This window comes from Haemorhous mexicanus, chromosome 1 (genome assembly GCF_027477595.1).
Source record: "Haemorhous mexicanus isolate bHaeMex1 chromosome 1, bHaeMex1.pri, whole genome shotgun sequence".
NCBI classification, from domain to species: Eukaryota; Metazoa; Chordata; class Aves; order Passeriformes; family Fringillidae; genus Haemorhous; species Haemorhous mexicanus.
The window spans coordinates 124,413,325-124,438,720 of NC_082341.1; the positions used below are offsets into that span (position 1 = coordinate 124,413,325).

Sequence of the window (25,396 nt, forward strand, 5' to 3'; positions counted from 1 at the left end):
ATTTGCCACCCTCCATGAGAAAGGTTCAAATTTTGTTAGAAAATCGTTCACTAATGGTCTGGTTTTTATTTTTGTGTGCATAGGCTGTTGAAATAGACTGTGCTGGTTCAGTGCTAGCGGTATTAGATGTTTTTATTTTGCAATAAATAAAGACACGTTTGATGGAACAGTAATTGGGTACTAGGGAATAGCAGGTGATTTTTCTAGTTAAGGAATTGATAAAAATGGAAACATCTGTGTGGTTCAATTCCTGAATAAAATTTTGTTCAATCAGCTGCGTTGCTATGTCTAAGTACGTAACTGACTCTTGTTTATTTCACTGGGAATTCAGTGCTTTGGGGTTGTTCAAGGGTTAGGCCCTTGACCGCTCTCATTTTCTTCTCAATTTCTTTAACCCATAGGTTTACACATTAAAATTCAAGCAAACGACTTGGCGTCTCTGTTCTGAGTCACTATGTTTTAACCTAGTTTCTCTGTAGTATAAGATGCTTGTCTCTATTTGGATTCTTATGGGATGTTTCAGTTATCAATAGTGGAGAGAAAGATTGAGAAGTTGCATTTGTTTCAGCATTTCACTTATCACCACATATTTCATTAATCTTTGTTATGTAGGAATTTCATTGTGATAGAAAGAATCCGTGAAAGGCTCTTTGCATAATTGTGCAGGCTGTCTACAGGTTCTTGGTGCGCTCCTGTATACCAGGAAGACTTTTTGATGTGAAATCTACTTACACCTGAATACTAGCAACTGGTTTTAAGATCTAGAGGTATAACATTCCTGCAGATGTTTACAGTTATTTTAATCCATTACACTGAGAAGAAGATCATGATTCTTATCTCCTCTTCTTTCTGATTGGCCTTTTAAAATCTACTTGCATATTTAATTTTTTTTGTACTTTTTATTCTCAACAGTTTATTGAAGATCTGCAGCCTATGCTTGATCTTGTAGTCCTTAGAAAGACAGGTATTTGAAGTTGATGGGAATTGATCAAAGACTATGCACGGATGAATCTTTAGTATTACTATTAGATGTGCTATGTGGTGTTCCAAGAATGCCATGTGTTCACAATCAGATGTAGTCACTAACACATCAGTTTTTCACGTGTCTAAAAGTTCTGACACGTTGCAAAATGAGACCTGTGCTTTGTCTTTCATCCAGGAACAGCTAGCATTTTCTTCTACCACTTCTGGTTTAGATGCTAATTAACTGTCACTTGTCATGGATGACAGCCATCTTTTCTTTTCAGGGAGTACCAACTCAGAACAGAGTGGACTTGGATTCAGTTTTCTCCAGTGTTATCTGCTGAGCAGGTTGTCACTGTAATTGCTCAATATATGCTTCAAGTCAACATTTTAGGGAGTGCATGAAATAAAACTGGGTAGCTGAGGGCAGTCACAGGAAAGAAGGACAGGGAGAGAGGACCTGTGAGCTTTCTGAGATGAGGGCAAGGACAGTGATGCATAAACAGATTGTATTTCATACTTGCATAATGAATAATCACTGATCAGAGGGACTTTACACCATTGATTTTAGACAATTACGAAGGCACAGAATGCTGATAGGTGGAACAGTTGGCGCTGTACTGAAGGTGAAGTACAATTCCACTGCATTACAGTTAAGAGCAGTAATTGCTCTTGCTAGTAGGTCAACGTGTTCCAGTATCCTGGTTGTGTCTCTTTTCTCCATGCTGTCCTGTATTTGTGACCTTCTGTTACAGAAGGGGGTTAGGGGTTTTTGTACTTCATTAACTAGCAGTACCTATTTAAGAAAATCTTTTCTGAAGTTTTGTGTGGTTTGACACTTGAATTATATTCCTAATTTGTGTGAAAGAGAAGTGTGAAAGAGAAGTGCTGACACATGAGATGCAGGAACACCTTAGGCTCTGCCTTGGTTAGAAAGTTGTTTCCTTCTCTGTAAAGAAATGAGAGGAGTACCCTCCTGGAGAAAGAATTAATGAGCTTAAGCTGACTCAGCAGGCATTGGTCTTCTAGTAACTACCAGTATCTGTTAACACATAGTAGGAAACCCTATCCACTCAGCTATGAATGTTTACTCAGCCCAGATTCACTTCATTCCAAACATTTTTACAAGGTAGATTCTTATTATGGGTTAGAGGTGGGAAGAAAGGTGGGAGGGAATTACTGTGTACATCTGAGACTGTGTCAATTTTGAGATTTAAGACAGGTTGCAAAACAACTTCGATGCTGCAGCCTCATTTTCCCTTTTGAATGTAGGTCCCCAAGTCATGACTTTTCAGAGCTGTTACTTCTATACCATCTCATCTTTCAGGTGTCCAAGATTTTTGCAGGTAAGATTGCTGTGAACCTATAATGCAGCTTCTAAGTGCCCTAGGGCATGCAGGTCTTGTTAGTGCTGACAGTAAGGTCTTAAATTGACCCCTTATATTTTGTCAGGCTTCATGAGCGTCCTTATTCTGTTTTGTGTACTTTTTGTGTGTTGTGGGTTTCTTTTCTTTTTTCGTTTGGTTTTGAAAGCTTAGACATCTTTCTCTAAGAGATTGTTGGCATCTGAGAATACTGTGGTTAGACAACAGATTTGAGGAATGCCCTCTAGAAATGCCTCTTTTCTGGGAGTTTCGTGGTAACACATACCATGGCACTACCTGATTTTTTTTAGATTCTATTTTTTTTCACATTAACTTGGAATGTAACAAGAATTCTAAATATGAATTATTTCTGTGATGAAGCTTTGCTGTTGTTTTTTTTTATTCCATCTTTTTAAAATGTGAACAGGAGGTATGTGCCTAAAATTGGCTAGGACAGAGTATTCAGAATCAGCACCCACTCATTTCTGTCTGAGTGAAGTATTGACCCACTTTGCATTTCAAGCATCCAATCCAACAAGTTCTTTTTGTGTGCTAATAATCTCAATGAATTATCCTGCTGCCTGTATCCATACATCTATTCTTCTGTACAAGTGTATCTCTTTAGCATCCAGTTGTGCTTTCATTTGGGCAACCTGACACTTAGTTTTTGTGAATTTGAAAGCTGGATCAGCACTCTTGAGAACAGATTGCAATAAATCTTCAAGAGCTCTGAGATAAATTTAGTGTTTTGGATTTTTTTTTATTTCTAGAAGTGCAGCTAAAAAGCATCCAGCAGGTACATTATTGTTATGCAAACCCTAGAACTGTAATTTCTTTGAGTTATAAAAAGCCAGAATAACTCTTCTCAAAGTAAACATGCAAAATTCCTGGTTACACAAGTTTTTTTTTCTCCAAGTAATGTGGAGTTAGAATGGTAATTTTTATTTCAAATAACATAAAGGCTTCATAATACCACCCTTAGCTTCTTTTTTTTTTCTTTCTTTAGGAGATGTAATTACTGAAGCAAATACAATGGGAAGCTGTTTTGGTTTTTTTGGTTTTTTTTAAATCTATGTTGGTTTTTCTTTCCCTAAATGAAATAGCATTATTGGTGTATATTATGCAATGGTATCAATTATTTAAATAAAATAACTACACTTTCCTATACTTTGCACTTAAACCTTAGCCTGTTTGGTGATGAACTCTATCTATAGTGCATCTTACGACTGACTTAGTCAAAGTTTGGTGATGGATTTTGGAGTTTAGGACTGTCTTTTGGAATAATGTTTACCCTTGGTTCTTAAATACACAAAGGTAGACACTGTCTACTTGAACGTCTAATTAACCAGTTCGCAATTTCTCACAGTATAAAATTATGTTTCAAGCTGCAATATCTGCAATTTGAATGATTGAGCTGAGCTTAAAGAATTGTTTTCCTTTGAGGTTGCTCAAAACTTCCAAATTTTGAGTATTTTGGTTCTATACTTCATGGGTTAGATTCTGTTGCTAGTGTGAAAGGGTTTTTATTATGGATTACAGAAATGTATTTAATGAAGCATTTGATTTCAAGCAGCTAGATGGAGCCTTTGAAAGGCTGAGTTTTTCAGTACTTAGACATCACAAGGATTATTTTAGGCACTAACTGATTAGCCAGTGACATTGTTTTAGCCTGGCAGTTCCTGTTGCAGGGAAGCCAGTATTACCTGTTTTTCAAATAATGTGTGGAAACCAAAAGTGATCTAGAAGTGCTGCAGTCTTACACAGTAGGGGATAGGGAATCACAATCAAGTTCTAATTTTTATTTTTGTTGGTGCCTGTTACAGTGAGGTGTTGTTGTAGCCTTAATGTGCACTGAAGTAAAAGACCTATATAGGGGGAATGTAAGTCAAAGGGAAAAATGGTGTAGAGATGTCCTTTGCATTTTTGACAATTCATCATATAGTCTCATAACTGCCTTAGATAACTTTAGGGGGAAACAAATGAAGGACCCTAATTAAAACTACAGACACAACATTTTCCATTAACAAACAGTTCCATAAGCAATGGCTTTACGCTTATTACTTACCTTTTGTGGTGACCAACAAGATGCAAATGTCAGAAATTTTCCTGTGGTTGAGGCAGTCATAATTCTACTCTCCCATATAATCTAAGATTAAGAAAAAAATGTTTCTGAATGAGGAAAATTACACTATCTTGCTACCTGTCTAGTTAATCTCTCAGCATTTAAAAGGAGTTGCAGTTTTGTAATGTCTACTCCTCTGGGACTTTGTCTGAAGTTAGTTGAAGACTTTAAAAGCATATTGGAAAAAGACAGTGAAAGAGATCATAAATACAGGTATGGACTTGTGTGGCCAAGAACATAGATAGCAATCACATAAAACTCGTTTCCATAGTGGCAAAAATATTACTTGCTTGAAATGAAAAAGTTGGGTCTCTTGATTGCTTTCTTAATTGTTTTTTTTAAAATAATCTTTGCCAACAGACACAGAAATAAATAAAAATACAAGTAGTAATTAAATTGGAAGAATTGTATCTGAAGTATGGAACGATAAGGTGAAAGTGCCATAATAGCATCCTTTTGTTATGTTAACTTTTAATATTTTTAAACTCTCAAAATGACAATTACTTTGTTTCTTGAGAAGGAGAGCAGAAGGCATAAATATCTTGCATCAAAAAAAAACCTGGGAAAATGAGAAGTAGTTCTCACTTGTGTTCTTCTCGCCATCATCTTCTCGCAAAGCCTGGCTGCTCAGTGGTAAGGTATAAAGCTAACAGATATGATACTGAATTTTTTCTGGTAACCTGTCTAATAATTAATCAGTCTGGATCAAAATAAGCCCATTACTACTGGTCTTATTTCTTTGTGTTTTATCACATTATGAAGTATCTTCAAAGTTTCAGATTACATTAACAGTATTGAAGTCAGTTCGTCAATTGTTTGTTTTGTTTCTTTTGATTAGTCCAGTATTTTTGGAACAACAGATCAATGTTAAGTGGCAAATATAAAGTAAAATACTTTGATGGTTTTAACTCATCCTATAATTTTTTCTAACATGTTCTTTGCTGTTACTTATCTATGCTTTTCCAAGTGGGCCAGATAGTATCCATACTGTAGAGTAAGGACAGTCTCAGCCTTCTGTGTGATTAGGAGCTTCTGGGAGGGAAGGGAACAGCGAGTACCTTAACCAGCATTTCTGGCACACGTGATGTCCTATTTTACTGTTCTGGAGCTAGTGGGTTTCCTAGTTATCTGCTTTAACATGGCATCACTAAAAAGAAACACCTAGACATACACCTGTTATTAGTGTTTCTTATTTTAAAAGTGTAACTTAGTAAATGGAAGCTAGAAACATAATATTTAAATTGAGTTAGAAACATAATATTTAAGAGTATTTTAATATCATGTTCTTTTACAATTTGCCTATTTTGAATGTCTAATCAATATTCTTTCATTTTTTTCCCAGTATCTTTTATTTTCACTTGTGTCTTTTTATTTGTCTTATTTATTCAAACACTGAAGTGGGGACTAATTTCTCATTTTCAATTGTCTAATGATTATTTAGAATTTTTTCATATGGTGATTTTTAATATATTTTTAAAAATCTTATTTTATTTTATTTTTTTGGGAAAGCATATTTGTTTTTGTATGAGTGCAGAAGGATAGAGATACGTTTTTACCTCTGGATTAGAAGAGGTGGATGGAAGCATTTTTATGTTCACCAACTTTTGGAACAAATACTACCCAAACACTTAAGTGTCTGTAATTAATTACTCAGACAAAAACGAGGCATTCTTTCTGTATTGGGTAATATCCCCCTTGCACAGGTGCACACTTTTTCTCCTAAGAAATGTCATATGAGCTGTGAAGTATCACAGAAGGAGAGGTTATATGTTAAGAGTCTTCTCTGCCTAAAACCATAAGATGAGGTTAAAAACCAGTGAAAGCAAGAGCATTTTCAAATGCAGCTGTTAGGAAACCCTTGAGCTCCTGACTAAAGCAGTGGGCTGTCTCACACATTACTAAAGGTGATGAAAAGCAGCACATAGCTGATAGAAGAAACATGGATTACAGATTTTCATCCTTGGGCACAGGTAAAGAGCATAATCACTTGAAATGCACACCTATGCCTTTGCCAAGGCAACCCAACATCCAAATATGCTCTTAGTAGAGAGGGTAATATCCTTTAAAAAGGCTTGCAACAGACACATTTTTGATGGCCTTAACTTTTATATCAGGTCCCATATACTGTGCTGTGTCAATTCTCCTTTTTCTACTCAGTTTCACTGAATACTTATTTTTACTTCCATGTATAAATGTTCAGGCAGAGTCATTTGGCTGTTGTTGTGATGCCCCTCTGGTTTTGCTCCTCTGTTGATTTGGGCAGTTTTCTTCCCTTATTCACATAATATTCAAGTATTATCTTTGCCTTAAACATGGAGCTTCCAGTGAAACAGCTCAGATTTTGGCCTATATATATTGTATATAGCACTATCAGGAGATGTGTTACAGTTAGAGAAATGCACATACAAAATGAAGAATGCATCTGCATTACCCGTGATAAATAGAAGACTAGTTTACATTAGCCACCTCTTAAAAAAATTCTGTTCATACAGGGAGTGGAAACTTTTAATTGTGTATTTATATGAAACATCCTTTCTCTTTCCTCATTTTCCAGCTCCCTGCAATATTCAATAAATGAAATCACTCTATTCATAAACGATATTTCTCTGTAGTGTCTGGGACAATATACTTACTATACAATAGCTCTTTTGTTGGCTTTTGTAGGAGCTGCTTTCTGGGGCAGGGATCACGAGAGTTTGGGTCTTTCAACTGTGTTGGAGCCTTTTTAATTGAATCTTTCCTTCTCTCATAGTTTGTTTTACTCCAGACACTCTGATGGTTTAGTATTCAGGACTGTGGGCTATGAGGCTGATTTAATAGCCAGTTGTTGCAGGTCCTGTTCATCTTCATTTCTGACTGCACATTCCTGCTGTCCTTGTTCCAGAACTGGTGCTTGTGTCATGTTACAGTTACCCAGTTTGGGAATATGAAATAGAAGAAAATGAAGTCTACAAAGAAGTGAAAATTTTTCAATGGGCTGAGCTCAGTGGGTCACCACATAATCTGATGAGGAATGTGTCATTGACTTGGGAGAGAAAATGTAGGTGGCTGAGGGTGAAGGGAGGGAGGGAACAAGCACACAAGCTTTGCAGATCTCTCATGCCCACCTAGTAGCTTGCTTTGCTCCAGTAGCAAGCTACTAGGTGGGCATGAGAGATCTGCAAAGCTTGTGTGCTTGTTAGCTTCGTATGGATCTTGTCTTTTAAAGCTGCTGTTCCCCATAGGTTGGGGGAATGTCATGGAGCCCAGTTGATTCTCTGAAGGAGCAGAAGAGAGAACTGGATAATTAGGGAGGATGGATGAACAAATTAGGAGGAAACAGACCATACGAATACACTGAGTGTGAGAGTGAGAAAGGATAGGAAATGGGAGTGGGTGGGATGAAAAAGATTAATGCTGTATTGCCAGCATGTTCTTTTTCTTTTCTATTATATTTTCATAATCTTATTCCGTACTGTCAAATGGTTACCTGGAATCTATACTTTCTTTTTTTAAAGAAAGGTTCTAGTGGTGGTGGTTGCTAAGAGTATAACCAAAGAGTGAGAAAGACAGGGAAAATATAACTTACTGTGTATGAGTTTTATGTTTTGCAGTGTCTGACTCACACCTCTAGTACTTGATCTTGGATATATTTCTTAGGCATGGATTTGCCAGAGAGTTAAAGGTGTCCTTAGCACCACTATTAATACCGGCTCTTGTGCTGTGAACTCCTTCATTAAGAAGGAGCTGCACTCCAATTTGACAGGCTTTGTGCCTCTGCTGACATTTGTATGAACGGAGAGGTAAACGGATTGTGATTGTGAAATATTCCTCTGATTGGGTATCTCTATCAAAGAAAGGAATTCTGAATGAACATAAGTTCCATGTTCCTTTTGGTGCACTAGTGCAGAAAAGCTGCTCTGTTTTGTTGATAACAGAATTCATCCTAGAGCCTAAATAAGTGGAAGCAGTCTCTTCTAGAGACATGAGAGAAAGTTTACAGAATCTGGAGACATGAGAGATGGTTCAGAGAACTAAAAAATAAGGATAGTTTCAGCTGTAGGTGACCTTTGAAGAGAACCTATGGAAGCAATTATGCATAGGCCAGTTAGGAAGAGAAAAGGTTTATGATGCAGACTCTGTGATAGTTTTGTAAAGATGGAATTGGGGGCTTTTGTGTAATTAAGGATATAATTTCATTTGAAGGAGAAGAAAAGAGAGATGGGATCATTTCCATGACTGAGTGTACTGGGATTTCTCAGACTGAAATGTGTGTGCATGTGCATACTCTATGAAATGCATACAGACACTCTGAAACATTGGGACAGGCCTGAGAATCCTGTGTGTGCTGGACAGAGATCCCATATACATGTGGCAGGTGTTGTGTGTTCCTTTTCAGACACATTGTGTTACTTGCACGTGTCCATTGTGTGTATGTCATACTCAACACACCCAGTGCCACCTGGGTGCTCATCCTCCTAAGGATTCTGAAGAGTCTTGTCCTTCCTATGTAGTGAGGACAAAGCAGAGATGTCCAGGGAAATGCAAGTGGAGATGCCCAAGGTTTGCAGATGCAGAAATTCCTCTGGTATGTCATATGAACCACCATCCATAATTGTACTGAATTGTACATAACTTTCTCATGATGTAGAAACACCAGTTAAAAAATTAAAAAAGGTGTTTCAGAGCTCCTCCTAAGTGTGTCATGGTTCAGAATAATGCCAATAGATGGTAATGCCTGTAGTCTAATACAAAGTGCAAGACAGTGAAAATCTTTGAGACAGAAGCTGGATGTAGACTTACCAATGTAAGGAACAATGCAGAGAGATAAACACAAAAAGAAGACTAAACTGCTAGAGTAACAGATTTATTCTTGATTTCTTATTCCCTGAAGGAGGAATACCTGAAAGAAACGGACAGCAGAGGAGAAGAAAGTCAAGAGCATTTATTTTATTCTGTGTTTCCCTGTGATAATAGAAAAAAGATTAGAAAAATGAAGTTGGCCAGAATGAAGATCCACTTAACATTTAAACACTGAAAAAAAAGTTAACTAGTAAGGAGAGGAAATAAAATATATAGTAGTTACGATACTAAAATGATTTTCAGTTGTGTGCTGCATTTCTTCTTTTGCTGATGCTGTCCTGCTGCATTATTATGTTTTATTTTGTGCTTGTTTCCCCTTTCTTTGTCTTGTTTGTCTGCACAGAGCCTGCAAGCCCCACTGGCTCCTACAGTCTTCATATGGTTTGGGAGTTTTAACAGCAAGGCCCTGAGCTCATTATGGTCTTTCTGCCGTCTCTTCTTTCTTTGCGTTGCCTCAGTGTCTGGTAGTGCTATTAATCCCATTAATTGGTGCCACACAATCAAGAAAAAATTGATTTCTCCTTCCTTCTCCTCTGCTCAGTGTGGCAATTCAGAGCTCTGACAAGTCTCAAGGCTGCAGCGCAGCCCATGTGAGCCCGCTGTATTCCCACAGGGAGCCCTGCTGCCGTTGGTGAGACTCTGATTTACAAGAGGAAGGCCTTCACTCATAACCAGACAGATGTAGTATAATGTTAAATAAAGAGCAATCAGGAAACTTTAATTGGGCAGTCGCTGTCAGGGTTGGGAAGTTACTTTGTAGTGTCGGAAACAAACAAAAATGTACAGCAGTGACTCGCAGACGTTGTTTTCTAAATAAAAAAGCATTAGAAAATCAGATTAGGAATGTTTTGACTATTATTAAAAATAGCTCTACAGCTCCAAAATTCTATCATATCTAAAATCACACCAATTTCAGCTTCTAGAAATTAGGTGATTTTTAGTTGCCTAAGCCATTGCAGTGTTGATGGTAGAAGCGTCTGATCAGAAATGATGGGTCTAACTCCAGTTCTAGGTATAATTCAATTATCTGTCCTTAATAGTTACTGTTGCTACCCACAGAAAGTCTCCAATTGTTAGTACAGCAGTTCCTCTTTAAATATCCACCTAAGGCTCTAGCTTTCTTGTAAAATACAGACCTTTAGTCCTTTGTTTGAAAACCTGAGCCAGAGGACAGCTCCTGGGTGTTGCAGGTTATGTCCCTGGTAGACATGGTGACTAAATCCATATGACAGTTTACATGGAGGAGATAATCAAAGTGCAAATGACACTTTCAAGAAACGTATCAGTTCTGTGGAAGTGTTACAGTTACCTTGTTTGGGCTAGAAAGTGACTAGTAAGTTGATCCATATGATATAATTATTAGTACTCATATTTTTTTATGTCTTTAAATATTTTTTTCTGCTACTTTTTCTTTTAGAAAAAAATATATTCAGTAGCTTGTGGCTTTGGTACACAGAGACTGATGATAATTTTTTTTCTTATTTCCTAATTACGCTTTGCATTAATGGTTTTAATATTGCCATAATATGTGTAGTTTAGCTAATCTATAACTTACAGTGTGGAAAGTGTATCCAGATTGTGTAACTAGTATTTATTTAGCTGTCCCCCTTATCCCAGACCTGCTTTATTTGTGGGCATGATAAAAGTGTCAGCCTTAGGCCTGTGCAACCAATGCACTTGGCCTCAGAGGTCAAACAGCGGTGTCCAACATCCTCTCTTTTTTTTTTTGCAGCTTGGTACTGACACAGTTCTCTATTTTCAACTGCTCTTTAGAGCTACTGTGAGTTCTTTCACATTACTTCCTTTGGTGAGGTTTTTTTGAGGGCTTGGACATGCAAGTTGGTTCTAATGAAACAAATAATGGCATTAGACCTCTCCTCTGTTAAAGATGTGCCTAGATGTAATCCATGATGTATCTACTGTATGTGGTCAAGAAACTTTGGTATTTTTCCTCATACGGTTCAACTGTATGTTCACTTTGGCTCATCAGTTGTCTTTTGCTGAAGAATTCTTTTCTGGGCATGATTATAGAACATCCTTCCTGTAAGGAGGAAGTGTCTTGTCTGAAGGAAGTATTCCAGTAACTGTTTCTGTGCCGAAGTTGTATGGGGATGTGTTCTTCCTCATGGTGCTTTGCAATGGGCAATACAATTGTGGAAAGCAGGGAAGTAGAGTGAGAGGCTTTTGTTTCTTCTGATGATGATCAGATCTCTCTCTTGTTTTGTGACATCTAAATGCACTTGTCCACTAGTTAAAGCTTTTTTTTTTTTCTTTGTGACTTTGGATGAAGAAAGAGCATTCAAGTAACAGTTGAACAATTCCACACAGGATGATGTAGTTGTGTCTAGGCACAGAGAATTGATTTTTGGTTGTGTAAATAACTTCATGCAGGACTGTACTGATACATGTTTAGATTGCATTTTTGACATTACATACTGCAGGATTAAAATAAAATATAGTATTTCTTAAATGAGAACAAAGCTAGATATTATTTAGGTATCTGTGCTGTTCTGAATATGACTACTGAATTATACCTGACATTTTATGTTTTTCCATGTCTCCTGGGGAATACAGTTCTATCTTTTTTTCAGGGTACATTTCAAGGTATTCAAACAGAATGTAAAATATTATCCCTCCTATATGTAGTTAAATCAATTGTCTGCTGCAAATCTCTATTATCTTAATATTGTATTTTCATCTTCTGGCTGTAGCAAGGAAAAGGTACTCTACCTATTGTGACAGAAATTCACCTGACATATTGCAAAGAGACTGCCTGATGAGTTTTGAGTCTTATTCGAAGGCAGTGCACAGCCAGTAAATGAGGTGAACAAGTAAATCTGAGGGGAGAGGATCTTGGACCATGCATTTTCAGCAGGGTTCTCTTGGTGCCTGCTTTGCAAGCATAGGTTTTCTGTCATAGGAGCAACCAGCTGGGCAGTGTGGTGTTCATCTTCAGTAGGGAGTGTCATCTCCTGGCCTCAGACCTCAGCCTTGCCAGGTGTGTGTGTTTTGAAACCCCCCACCCTGAAGGATTCCCCTTTTCTGGGGGAATCCCAGACAGCAGCCTGGGAGTGCTTCCCCAAATTGCAGCCATTTTTAGATGGAGACAGGCAGTGACTGTAACTTTGCAGGGCTAAGGCAGAGCAATGAACCTGGGAGTGCCATTGGGAAGCAGTTTGGGAAGCCTAGGAAGTGGCTGGAGGCATGTAGAGTATGGTAAATCTGCACTCAGTGTTAACATTTTCTTTTCTGTGTAATTTTGCCACTGTGTCTCTCCTGCCTGATTCTTCACAGTTCATATTGCATTCCAAACCTGTATACTTCAAGCCTGCTGCACTTTAGGTCAAAATGGACACCTTCATTTCTATTTCCCTATGTGTTTCTAATCTTCAATTTATTTTTTTTTTAGTCTGACTGTGATTGGATCATCATTCTCAGAAGTTTCTTTGCCTTAAGTAGCAGAAATATCTATTTTAATTTGACTTGAAACAAAGACGTAATCCATGATGGCAGAAAATGTTAGAAATCTGTCAGAACTTTGCAAAAAATGTAAAGAGAAAAAAAATCATTGAAGCATTTTCTTCATCATCTTGGTTGCTTATGAGGAAAATCATAGAGGCATTTTGGCTTAACTGTTGGATGATAAAAATCCATATGGAAGCTATCAGAGGTGGATTTTGCTTCCAATTGAACTGGAATTATTAAAGTGTCTTCCTGGTTGGGGCTGAAGATAGATTCAGGTGCACTGATATCTTTTAGAAGTGAAATAGTTGCCAGTATCGTGTGGTAACATTTAATAGATGATATTACAGAAAATGGAGGAAGATCTCTAGAGTACAAAAAGAAATCAGTCAGTATTTCTTTTTTATTAGTTGACATTGTTATTTAGATATTTACTAGAATATTATTAATTCATGCATTTATAATCAAGTTTTGTTAAATCTGTAGACTGATGCCTTCTGCATGGCACAAGATTTTTGTATTCTTGCAATAAAGAGACTAATTATTTCCAATTTCATTGTGGGTTTTGCAATTTTTTTTTCCAAATAGCAAAGTTCAAGTGTCTTAATGAAGCGGAAGCTTCATCTATACTTAAGCAGACACTGGTTGACATAACTTAATATAAAAGTGTTACTTGTAATAATAAAAAGATTTTCCAGTTGCAATTAGAGAAGCACTGAGTATAAGCAGTGTTGAACCAAACTGAACTTGACTAAGTGTTCTCAAAAGATTTGAGAACTTGCAGAGAGTCTGCAGTGGTGGCTACCCTGACAAGATACTGCACATCTTGTGTTACCTGTGACAGGCAAATCAGTGTGACCTTTCCTGGCGGGGGGGGGGGGGGAATAGGATACAAGTTATTTTAAGAGAATCAAGCAACTGCTTACATATTGAATAACCTCTTTGCCCTCTTAAAATGCTATGTAAAAAGCACTTATTATTTAAGGATTTTCAGGCACAATTGCAGTATATAAATTCTACAAATATAAAAAAAGCTCTTTGTGTTTTACTGTGGTGAAAATTAATTTCCAGATTTTTCCACAGCAATAAATTCTGACCTTTCCAGTTGAGAAATCTCTGTTGTATTGTTGCATATTAAACATTTAGATCTTTTTAAAAAGCTGATTGCAACATTGGTATGAAGTCTTATGAGACCAAGTCAATCTCTCACAGGTAAATAACAAAAAATTAAGATGTGTATCTGAATAGATATTAATCTATTCAAAGTGTATGAATAAAACTTGTAATTATACTGCATATTCCTCATAGTTGTTTAGTTGCTGTACTAAGAGTACATTCCCAAATGACAGGATTTAAGTAATTTCTAACAATCAGGGAGCATGTATTAACTTCTTTGACATTGGTTTAGTGAACATTACTGGAGCAAACTTAGTGTTAATTTATGTAGGCAGCTAAAGTCAAGGTAATTAAATCCGTGTTAGAACTTCCCTACCCTGGACACTGGTAACTCACATTCTCCATTTTGTGTCTCTGTAATTGCTGGTTATTATTTGAAGTTCCATGTGAATAGTTTAAAAATTTTTGGTCAAGATTAAAAAAAATACAAAAGCAATTTTTATAGTAATTTTAATGCACAGAAGTTACACAGAATATTTAATAACTTTGACTATACACACTGGGCAGTAGAATGTTTTAAAACATTATCTTACATTTATCTTTCTTTATAACTTGAATAAATCTAATGGTGTAGTAATGCAGAGTTACTGGAGAAGTGTTTGGGAGGAGAAAGAAAAGCACCTGGAAAAGGTGGTGGTTGCTGCACACATTTTTAAAACATGTATTATCAAAACACTAATTTATCTATTTATCTATTTATCTTTTTTTTTTTTTTTTTGGTTGGCTTCCAGAAAGAAGGAAGGAAGTGTTTGTAATTCTAAAATCACAGAGCAGTGATCTAATTCATCAAAGCATTTTAAGCATGTGCATAGCTTTGTAATTATTTACTTCTCAGACATAAAGAATATCTAAGCTTAAGGGCTTTTCCTGAGTCAACTCCTTAATATACCAATTTCTTTCATACATGTTTCTTTCCAGTTTCTTTCATACATGGCCTTCTCCTGATCACCACTCAGAAACCCTTGATAGCCCTTTCTGTAGTGGTACTGTACTGGGTCTTACAGGGACTGGAATTTCTTCACACCAAGCCTGTATGTTGGTGTATTTCAGATTTGTGACTGAAACAGTGTTGGTACGCCAGCCTTTTAGCAGTTGCTTAGCAGTGATTGCACAGGCTCAAGGCTTTCTCTGTTCTTCTCTCTGCCTACCAGCACGCAGGCTGGGGAGGGCAAGGACTGGGAGAAGGGACACACCTGGAACAGCTGACCCAACCTAGGCAAAGAGATATTCCTTACCATATAGTTTCATGCTCACTAATTAAACCTGGAGAGTAAATGTTTGGAAATATCTAAGCTTGCAGACTGGCAAGGCAGTGGGAGGCGATGAGTGACTGCCTTGGTGTCACTTGTTCTTTGATTTTTTTCCTTCTCTGTTTCCTGTGCTTCTTTAGGTCTCTTTATCTTGACCCATTAATTTTTCTTGGTTTTGTTATTTTCATTTTTTTCCCCATCCCACTGAGTGTGGGAATGAGTAAGTGGCTGGTGTGTGCTTGGCTGCTGGTTGGGGGTCAGCCTACCAGAGGTGGTCACAAAAATACCTGCTACTTCAGTTTCTAGCATTACCCTTCCTCAAAAACGTGTCAGACAGGTTGAAGCTAAGTCAGTGAAGCTTAAACTAGAAATAAAATGTGATTTTTTTTTTTTTTTTAACAGTTGCAGTAATGAGTCATTGCACATGGTGGAACAAGTGATTTCAACTTAGACCTTGAAATTGAAAGGAGATTACTTCAGCTGATCAGAGAAAGATCAGCTCCAGCCTATTGAGTTAGCTTTTAGGTAAGGCAGTGATGTGCAGTCAGTGTTGTTTTATGCCTGTAATATAAGTCCAGGTTGTAATAGTCTTTCCTAGTCTTTATCTAGGAGTATTTCTTTTGATGTAAATCCTACAGACCTTTCAGAAAGCCAGCAGTTTTCATTTTCTTTGGCTGAACTGTGAAGTGCATGCCTTGAGGGCAGAGTTTCAGTGGTTGATAGAGTGGATGAAAACTGAGAAGGCTTCTGAATTATGCTTCAGGGAAACCTAACAGTGTTTCTGCAATAACATGAACTACCCTTATTTGATAAATCCTTTCTGAGTTAAGGTAATGATATGGTAGGCATAATTCCACAAGAGTCAGATTGTCGTGCAGAGATACAGGACTGCACAAAGAGGTATAAGCTATCATAGGAAATCTTTGTGATTTGAAAACTAAATGATGGGAGAAAACGTGGTAACTGTTGCCATGATTGGCATCTCTGAGAGCATGTCTTTAACCTTTTCTTCTTCTACAGAGAATTATTTAATGTTTTAGAGTAACCTAGTAGCAGTAGCTTCTCTCTTGATAGCATTCTTGGAATGCTTAAATGGGAGAAAGGAAATATTTCAATAAAGCTACAGATTGAAGGTGTTAGAAGCTATTTTGTGAATTCAGAAGTGGTAAAATAGATTAGGGACAATGATATTTGAAATACTAAGATTAGGAGAGGAAAAATTTCAAAGGATAAATAAGTGAAAAGATGCAGCAAGAGATTCAGATAGATATTGCATGTTATAATGTGTGTGGTGGAATTTGATAAAGTGTCATGAACTTACTCAGTTAAACTTTGAAATTGTCCACCAGACAATGTATTCCTAAGTAAGATCAATGATGCATATTTTATCAAGAATTACATGCATGAGTTGGAATTGTTTCAGATAGAGCTAGTTCATCTGAGTCAGGGAACTGATGGTATGATCTGCAAAGGATTTATAGTGGAACAAGTCTGCTGTTTCCATTCTGCTCTCCAGAGTCCCCCTAAAAACATGGTTGGTAACATAGACCCCAGATTGGTCTTTTCTTATTGAATTGGTACAGATATTTAGTAGATGAACACTTAAGACAGCTATTCAATGATGTTTGTTTCCAGACTTCCTCCTGTTATTCTCACTCTATGAAATGTTTCCTGTGCCACTAGTCCCATACCTTAGATTTCCCCAACAGTGCCACCTTTAGGGGAATTTTGTGTGCACCAAAGCATCAGAGCCACCATATCAGCTTTGTACTTTCATTTTACTTCTATGTCCAAAGTAATTTCTCTGTGGGTTGTGTTCCCGTGCTGTGTACTACAGTCTTGTGATATTAAATTTGACTGCACAGCTATCTGAAATGGTATCAGTGAGATTTTGAAGAAGGAACGTGTTAATTGAAAATTTTTTAATCAATTCCAGATAAAAGTCTGAATATTTTCATGAGCAAGCTGTATAGGACTACTATTTGTTCTCAGCTGTTATTCTACTATGGTTAGTTTGAAGTAAATAGTATGGTAAAGACATATGATTTTTATTTATGTGGAAATGTGTGTAGGTTTGAATAATTTAATTTATAGGGAGAGGTGATGATCATTTAATGAACATAAGATATGTTGAAGTCCATTTTGTTCATAGTTTATAATGTGATTCTATGACTTTTAATTAAAAATTGCTCAAGAATATTTAAAGCCTGGCTGTTTTCCAAAAGAAGGATTCTGGTATTTTTCATTAATTTCCACAGAAAATAATCTTTTTTTGGTAGAAGCAGTCATTTCTGCTCTCATTTAAGAATTTCAGACTCTTAATTTAGTCAGTAAGAATAATGTTAAAATATACTTTAATTTTTTTTTTATTTTTGTTTCCTTGCTTTGTTACTGCAGTAATCAGAATGGAATTCTAACAAAAAAGTGTCAGTCATTAAAAAGTTTCTTAAACCTACTGTCCTTCCACAAGTTTTCCCTCAATTTTGTTTCTTCTTTGTTTACTTACAGCCTGTATGAAGGGGTTAGCAAGTCTAAATTTAGATGTCTAAGTGTCCAATTTTCCCTGTAGTCAATGCATATATCTCCAATAACTCAGTGGAGCCAGAAGAGCAATTCTTCTTATTCTAAGTGGACATACTCTGGCTGGTCATCTGGGACACATCTAGCCCCTCATGACTTCTTTATTGACAAAGTCACTACTGACATCACTATGAAGACTTGCTGTGGTTAATTGTACTTAAACTTCTAATTTAATCCACAAAAGAAAGAGTGTAACACAGCCAGAATCTGTGAGTGCTGTGCCATAGTCTATAAAAGCCTGTACAGTTAAAACGTGATTGTTGTGGAGTTACCATTACCAATTACAGGGCAAGATACGATGTCTCTTAATTAACTTAATAACCTGATAGGTACATTTAGACAGGGCTAATTAGGACTTTCTTGTAATTGGGCTTATGATTAATAGACTGTGAAGACTGTTTCATTTGTATTAAATGCCTGAAAAGTTACAAGGAAATAAAAATTTGAGCCTTCATTGAATAAGTAATAGAGGACCTCAGGATAGCACAATAGTGAAAGATATAAAGAATTCTTTATAAATTATTGCTTATAAATTCTGTATATTCTTTATAAATAATTAATATATTAAACCACTACTTTAGACCTGGTGTTTTTTTCAAGATCTTTTGCAGCCTCATTACGCGTGCATGAATCTCTCTTGGAAATATCCACAAATGAACTTATACAAGTAATTTTTTTTTTAAACAGTCTTAGTAACCTAGTTCAATAAAACTAGTGAATGTAGGAGCATATGAAGATACCTTTACAAGGTATGAAGAAAGAACTAGTTTGCACAGTGCTAGGTAAAATCCATGAAGCAGTTAACTGAAAGAGATTATATCACCTTCATGTTCTTTCTCATTCTGCCTTTAGATGAGGTAGAGCCTGATTTGGGGCAATATAATTGGGAAGTAGCAGAAACTGATGTATTATTCTGAGTGCTCTAGTCTGTAGTAACCATGGAAGTTTCCTTTGGCCCCTTTCTGTGCTCCAGTGTGTCTCAAGGGTGCACAGGGAATTCATAATTACTGACTTCTGAACAGCTTCTTCACTTGTTACACAGCTGGGAGGAAGAGACTGTGTGGAGTTCACTGATGGAAAAGACAAAGGGACGTAGAGTGAAAGGAAGACATAGCAGTAGAAAGGAGGTAGGAGGGGAGAGATTATGAGTAGTTCATTTGGCATCATGGAGACCGGATCTGCCATGGCTTTTTATTTGTTTTTATAAGGCATCTTGTGCACAGAACAACAGACTTGCCTTCTTTGAATTGTAGAAAACTTTGAAATTTGAGTTAAAAATCTGAAAAGTATGATTAATATTTTAAGAGACTTATCTTTAGGTGTCTTGCATTTTTGTTTTTATGAAGAGTTGAAACTTACCTGATGATTTGTTAATGAAAAATGAATCTCAGTCTCAATGATCTTGTGCCATTTTTGTTCTGCTTTTAATGCAGAGGCATCTTCAGTGAGACTAGTTGGTCTTTTTCTTTTTCTTGTGAAACCTTGCCTGCTTAGCACATTGTGAGTCAGATCAGACTGCTGCTAACCAAAAAGGAATATTATTTTTGTACCTTGTATGCTTTAGTTTTTTCTTATTTAATGCATTCTTTTTTTAGAGACATTTCAAACATGTGAAAGTAAATTTAGAGTACCATGTAGTATGTTATTCCTACTGTCTGTTAAGATGTCACCCGAGCAACAGATGAGGTCATTAAATAAGCTCTTGATCATTTAATCAGAAGTTTAAGTTAGTTTTGCTAGAGAATGGTGCTAGAATGAGAATATCCTTAAGTTGACATTCCTAATCTGTAATATTAGGTGAGTTCTCACTATGTACAGTTAATGTTGGTGAAGTTTTGTGCTTGTTTCTTGTTGGGTTGCTTGGGTTTGGCTTTATTTTTGTTTTTCTTGCCCCTCCAACCCTCCCACCTCATGGCATAGCCAAGCAACTGAATGCAGGCAGCAAGCATATTTCCATGTAATTGCCAGTTTGCTGGCGATGAAAAAAATCTCAGAGGAAGTGTGAGCTTGAAGAGGACAGGTTGAGAGGTGAGCAGATGGAGTTGTGTCCCTTGATGAAACTGGTAGAAACTGGATGAAACTGGTAATTGTATTCCTTAGCAGAAACTGGTAGAAGGGCAAAGGCAGTGAGGGTCGTGGAGCTGTGATCCTACTTCTGGGATGTCTGGTAGTGTGTGAGGCAGAAGGATGTGGAAGAGAGATAACACCTTCAGCATGTGAATGTGAATTTCCACAGAATATATGTCTGAAGCTATTGTCCTTGGAGTGGAGGTATTCTTTGCACTTTGTCCGAAGTTCAGGAACTCCATGGAAAGTGGCAAATTGGAGACCACTTCCAAACCTTGCTTGAAGCAGCTTGAGAAGTAGATTCCTAACAGTTTCTTTTCTCCCCTTTTGCAGTGGAAGACTTGTAGTAAAGAGTTTTTTTTTTCCTTAAATGGCAGATTTTATAACCTGAGTTGCCTTTGTGTTAATTTTAAGTTGCATTTACTTTTAATGACATTTCTGAGAGTGATTGGGGCAAATCAGTTTGAGGCTTGTTACACAAATAAGTAGGTCTTTTTCTGAACTTCAAGGTCTTCAGTTTATGAGGATTTCAGCAATGTTATATATTTTTTCTTTTTTTTTTTTTTCTACTTTAGGTGTACAGGATTGGTACAACACATTTATTATTCCAGATAAAAGCAGTGTCTATCTACAGTTCTTTAAAATTTTCTAACTGCTGACTCAGACTAGGACTGATTATTCTCTGGGACAGCACAGATCTCTATATGACTTGAGTCTTAATATACAGTAGGTACAAAAAGTGGTCCTTTTTAATAGAATCTAGTTTCACATCACCTTGATCTTTAGGTTTTTTGCTACATCTCAGAAGAGGCAAGGAATTCTGTTACCAGTTTTATTTTATTAGATGCATTTCTGTTACTTAAAGACTATTTCTTCCTGCTACAAGCAAATCAGTTATGGCAACAATCAAGTAGCATTTGTCTTACATCGATATGTAGGCATTCTAAAATTTCTCATTTTTCTGTATTTCCTTTTTAAATACTATTTTAATATTGAAATGTATTACTAATCTAAGACAAAAATAATTTTCAAACCCTGATTCTAAGAAATTATTTAAATTACAAGTCAGCTGTAACAGATTGGCACTTTTCCTTTGGTAATAGAATCGTCTGCAGTGGAATTACTACAGCTATTGTGGTCCATTGCAAGCACTAGATTACATCTTCACATTGTCACTAATTCTGCATTTTAGCAGGGAAAAGAATAAAGGTTTGCTGTTAGTGTTGCCAAGCAACACTATGAAATAGTGTTAAAAATATGAATTACTGCAATTTCAGAATTTTTCTTGTATGATGTATATTGGAGGGTTTCTCCTGCCTTGGTAAGAGGCAGTCCAGATGAAGTTACACTCCACAGCTACAACAATTCTAAGATTTGTAAGTAGCTTAATTTCTCCCTGTGGAGTTCCAGTTCAAAACCAGAGACAGCCAGGGTTTTTCATTTCACTGTGGATAAGTATCAAAAATGACATCACAGAAGATTGTGTCTTAACAAGACATGTGGGCAGATGGGGCATCCTTTCTCCTTTCTGTGGACAAAGAGTACTTGCTATGCCTTCGTAATCCTGTGTGCAGTTATTCATGTTTGCTGCTATTTGGTATACTTCCTCTGAAGTATCTTTTCCCAACACACTTAGTTGATGCTAATGCTAAGTACTATTGACATTTGAAAGAATTTTTATTACATGAAAGTGTGTGGAAAAGATGAAGTGGGGATAGAATTAAGTTCATGTAAGTTGTGTTAAGGTTTATACTTGGGAATAGGTGAAGAGAGAATACATGCTCTGAATAACTTAGCTTAGTTGTTTTGGTTTTTGTTTGTTTGTTTATTTTTATTTTGTTCTCCTTTTGTTGTACATTCCTGTAATTTTGTACTTCTGTGGAGCTTTTTCATTTTGCAGCAGTGGCTCCGTATCTCCTGTAGAACTAAATGGGTTTCAGGGTCACCTCACCTGCCCTGAGCCATTCATTTCCTCTCAGAGCACATGCGCACAGCAGAGCCACAGCTTCTCTCTGGATTCCTGATGCGTTTTATGCCTAGGAAGCCAGAAGGAACCCCAGCAGCAATAATGGAGAGTGTTTCTCTTTCTGCAGCCCTGCACAGCCAAGGTGCAGAATAGCAGCTGGATAGCACCAATGCATGGCATAGAAGATGCTTTCCTGTTGATATTGGCTTTATATCCATGTCTGCAATAGTGTAATAGAATATTTTTTTATTTCTATATTATAGTATTTTTGAGGACTTGCTTTAAAAATCATCTTCTACCTGTTTGATCAGACCTTGGAGTTCCCAGATATGAATGCATGTTTGAACCAGACAATTGTCCTGTCTCTGGATGAGATGAAGATTCACAAACTTTCCTGACACTCCAGTTTCCAATGAGAAGCAGCTTGGACATATTGGTTAGAGAAGAGTTACTTGCAGCTCTGAAGAGGTGGTGGTTCTGAGTGGTTAAATGGACAGCGTTACTGTTTGGGATAAATTTGAACAGGTAGCAGGGATTGGCTTTTTTAACCTATGTTCCAGTGGATAAGAGACTGCATAGGCTGAGAACACTTCAGATATGAGCGCTTCATAGGACCAAGCTAGCAGTAGTTTGAGGAGGTGGATGTTCCAGTTGTTTTCTTCAAATTTGAATACAACTTTCAAACAAACCTTTCCTTTATAAATGCTCATTTTCTTTTGGCAAATACAGGATTAGTTTGGGTGCAATATCTCACTAATTTTTTGTTTTGGCTTAATTTTCTAAAGGAGTTGATGACCAAGCTGATAACGGAGACACCTGACCAGCCAATCCCATTTCTAATTGATCATCTTCAGTCCAAGCAGGGAAACCGTGGTCAGCTTCAGAGAACATTGTCTGGCTCTGCTGCCCTCTGGGCAGAGAGTGAAACATCAGGTATGTCTGTGTGCTGAAAAGGGCTGGTCTCCAGTATAATCTTCCCACACTTGTGCCCATGATTTCCTGGATTCACATGTACCTACTGAACAGGTACTGCTTTATGGTTTTGAACATGCAGAATAAATCATGTTTATCCAGCAGATACTGAATTTAATATACATTGCTGTCTGTCAGCTCAGCCTAGGTATATGTCATGAGAGTATGCATCAGAGTTACAGAATGGAAACAGTCCCAGTCTCAGTGAGTGAGGTTCCCTTGCTGTCTTCTTTCTTTGTTTTCTTTTTCCCTCCCATGGTGTATTTATGCCTGAGATTAAACTCTGTTGAGATATTTTCTTTAATAATACATGTTTTTTATATACCTATCATCCCAACCCTTAATGAGGAGCTGCTATACTACTTTATAAACACCAATGTGAATAATTTATGATTGTAAATCTTCAGAAGCATTCAAATAATATTCTGAAGTAGTATCCGCTCTGATTGTAAAGTAGAAGTCTTGGATTTTGTATTCTGGTACAAACTACTAATACAATATTAGTTTTGTGTTTAAAAATTGGCTAATGATCTGTTTCAGACTCTAGAGCTTAAATTGTTGCTGGTAGCCGAAGTGTTAATTTACTGACAAATCAACCATTTATATCAAAGACACAGTTTTAACATAGGCAGTAAAACATGTACATAACATGGACATTAAGTACTTTTTCATAACAAAAAATAGACCTTTTTAATTAAAAGCATATTAATTTTTAAGTCTTGATATTTAAAAAGTGGAATAAATATAATAAACATAAAAGCAATCAGAAATAGGAGTAAAAAAAGAGCTGTCTTTAATTTGGATTGATATACCTTGGGATTTTTTGATTAATTACTTTTTAAGGCTTTGAAAAATGACCCTACAAATGTTATGATTATCTAATTTGATTCTTTTAACAGAAAATAAAGGAACAAGACGAGATTTTAGAAATTATGATAAGCCTTGGCAGGTAAATGCAAAAAAGCCTAAAAAGTCAAAGAGCGACCTTGCTGTGTCCAACATTTCTCCACCATCACCGGAGTCCAAGTCATGTAAGAAAGCTTCACTACATTAATAATTTGTGCATACTTTCCAACCTATGCTATCTTTTTCATTTGAATAAGATTTAAAATGGAAAGCAAACTGTAAGCAGATGAAATGCCTCTCTCTCTCTCTCTATATATATATATATATATATATATATATATATATATATGTGTGTGTGTGTGTGTGGGTGTGTGTGTGTGTTAGAAGAGTTTGATTCTTGCCTTAATCTCACTTGAATTATGAATATTTTACAATGCCCTATGTTGTCATTTGTAGATATAAAAGAATTCTGGATAGATTGATTAAAAACCAGACTAATATCTGCGTGTCATGCATTAGTTTATGTTTGGATACTGATTATGATTTGAAGTTTTAGTTTGCATTGCTATTTTGCATGTGTAAAATCTGTTCTGTTGATATTGGTCCTAATAGATTTTTTTTCTGTGTGTCAGGAAATTCAAAACTATGAATTATGAACAGAGACTGTCAAGGTATGGAAGTATTGTCAGCAGAACAGGTGTACTGTTCTGAGAGTTGCTGAAGGACTCTAAATGTACACTGAAAGAAAAGGCAGAATAGAAATAGAGCAGCTGAAGAGAATGTTGTCAACTACCTGTAAAAAATTAGTGAAAATGAAGATCACAGGCCTTAATGAAATATGCTTCCTGTGTACTGGCTGTTGAAGAAATCTAATCTTTAAGCTTGATTCTTAATGTTGGGGTTTTTTCACAAATAAATGTATTTACAATATGCCTACATATATAAATATAGTTACACACCCAGGGAATTGCTTATAAAAGATTTTTTTCCAAAATAAATTGAAAAATTAGATTTTCTTCTGTTGACTCTTGTAGCTTTTTGATATTTTTATAATAGCCAAATCTTTATAATGCTGAGTGTGACTAGGTGTACCAGATGAGAACAGAGATACAGTATGGTTCAATAGAAAGTTTGTTGTCTTTCCTCTAAAAATATGGGAAAGTCTAGACTTAGGAGTCAAGGAAAATTGCCCAGTGACCTCACTAAGTCAAAATACTATACAGCAATAGGTAAAGTAAATCATGGTAAATTTATGCAATAGAAATACTGTGCTTTTGAGTGATAAATAGTCTTGTATGGCTATTAAACATTTTTTGCTGAGAATAAATAACTGCAACAAGAAAAAGTAGCTATTACAGGTAGCTGTGTCCCATTGTACAGGATTTTTTTCAGGATTTTTTTTTCAAGAAATGGATCATTTGTCTCTTTTTCATCTTCATGAAACACATTGCCTGCTTCAAAAACACTCAAATTTGATCACCAATTCCATTGTGCCTCTCAATGAGCACATGAATTTTAAAGTCTGTTCAAAAGAAGCATGTGTATTTTAACTTATTTTCAAGAATAAATAGAGGCATTCCAATAAACGCTTATAGTCACTCAGTCTGTCTTATCTAATGGATGTGCTACATAACAGCAAATTATGGAGATCCACTGTTAGAAACAGTGGCCAAAAGGTATTGTGAGCTGTTCCTGTTATACTGTGTTCCTTCCTTCTGCCCTGTGCTTGCTTTTCAGACTCTGTGGTATGCATCAAGTAACTTTCATGCCATCTCCTAGAGATCTC

General features: G+C 36.4%; 1 protein-coding gene across 2 annotated transcripts in view; it reads left to right on the forward strand.

Moving 5' to 3' along the window:
- C1H8orf34 (chromosome 1 C8orf34 homolog) overlaps positions 1-25,396 on the forward strand; it is a 150,262-nt gene that overhangs the window by 1,602 nt on the left and 123,264 nt on the right. For both annotated transcript variants that reach the window (XM_059861819.1, XM_059861828.1), the window contains exons 2-3: positions 22,578-22,725; positions 23,664-23,795. In XM_059861819.1, coding sequence (XP_059717802.1) covers positions 22,578-22,725; positions 23,664-23,795 — 280 coding nt within the window. The remainder of the gene's footprint in view (positions 1-22,577; positions 22,726-23,663; positions 23,796-25,396) is intronic.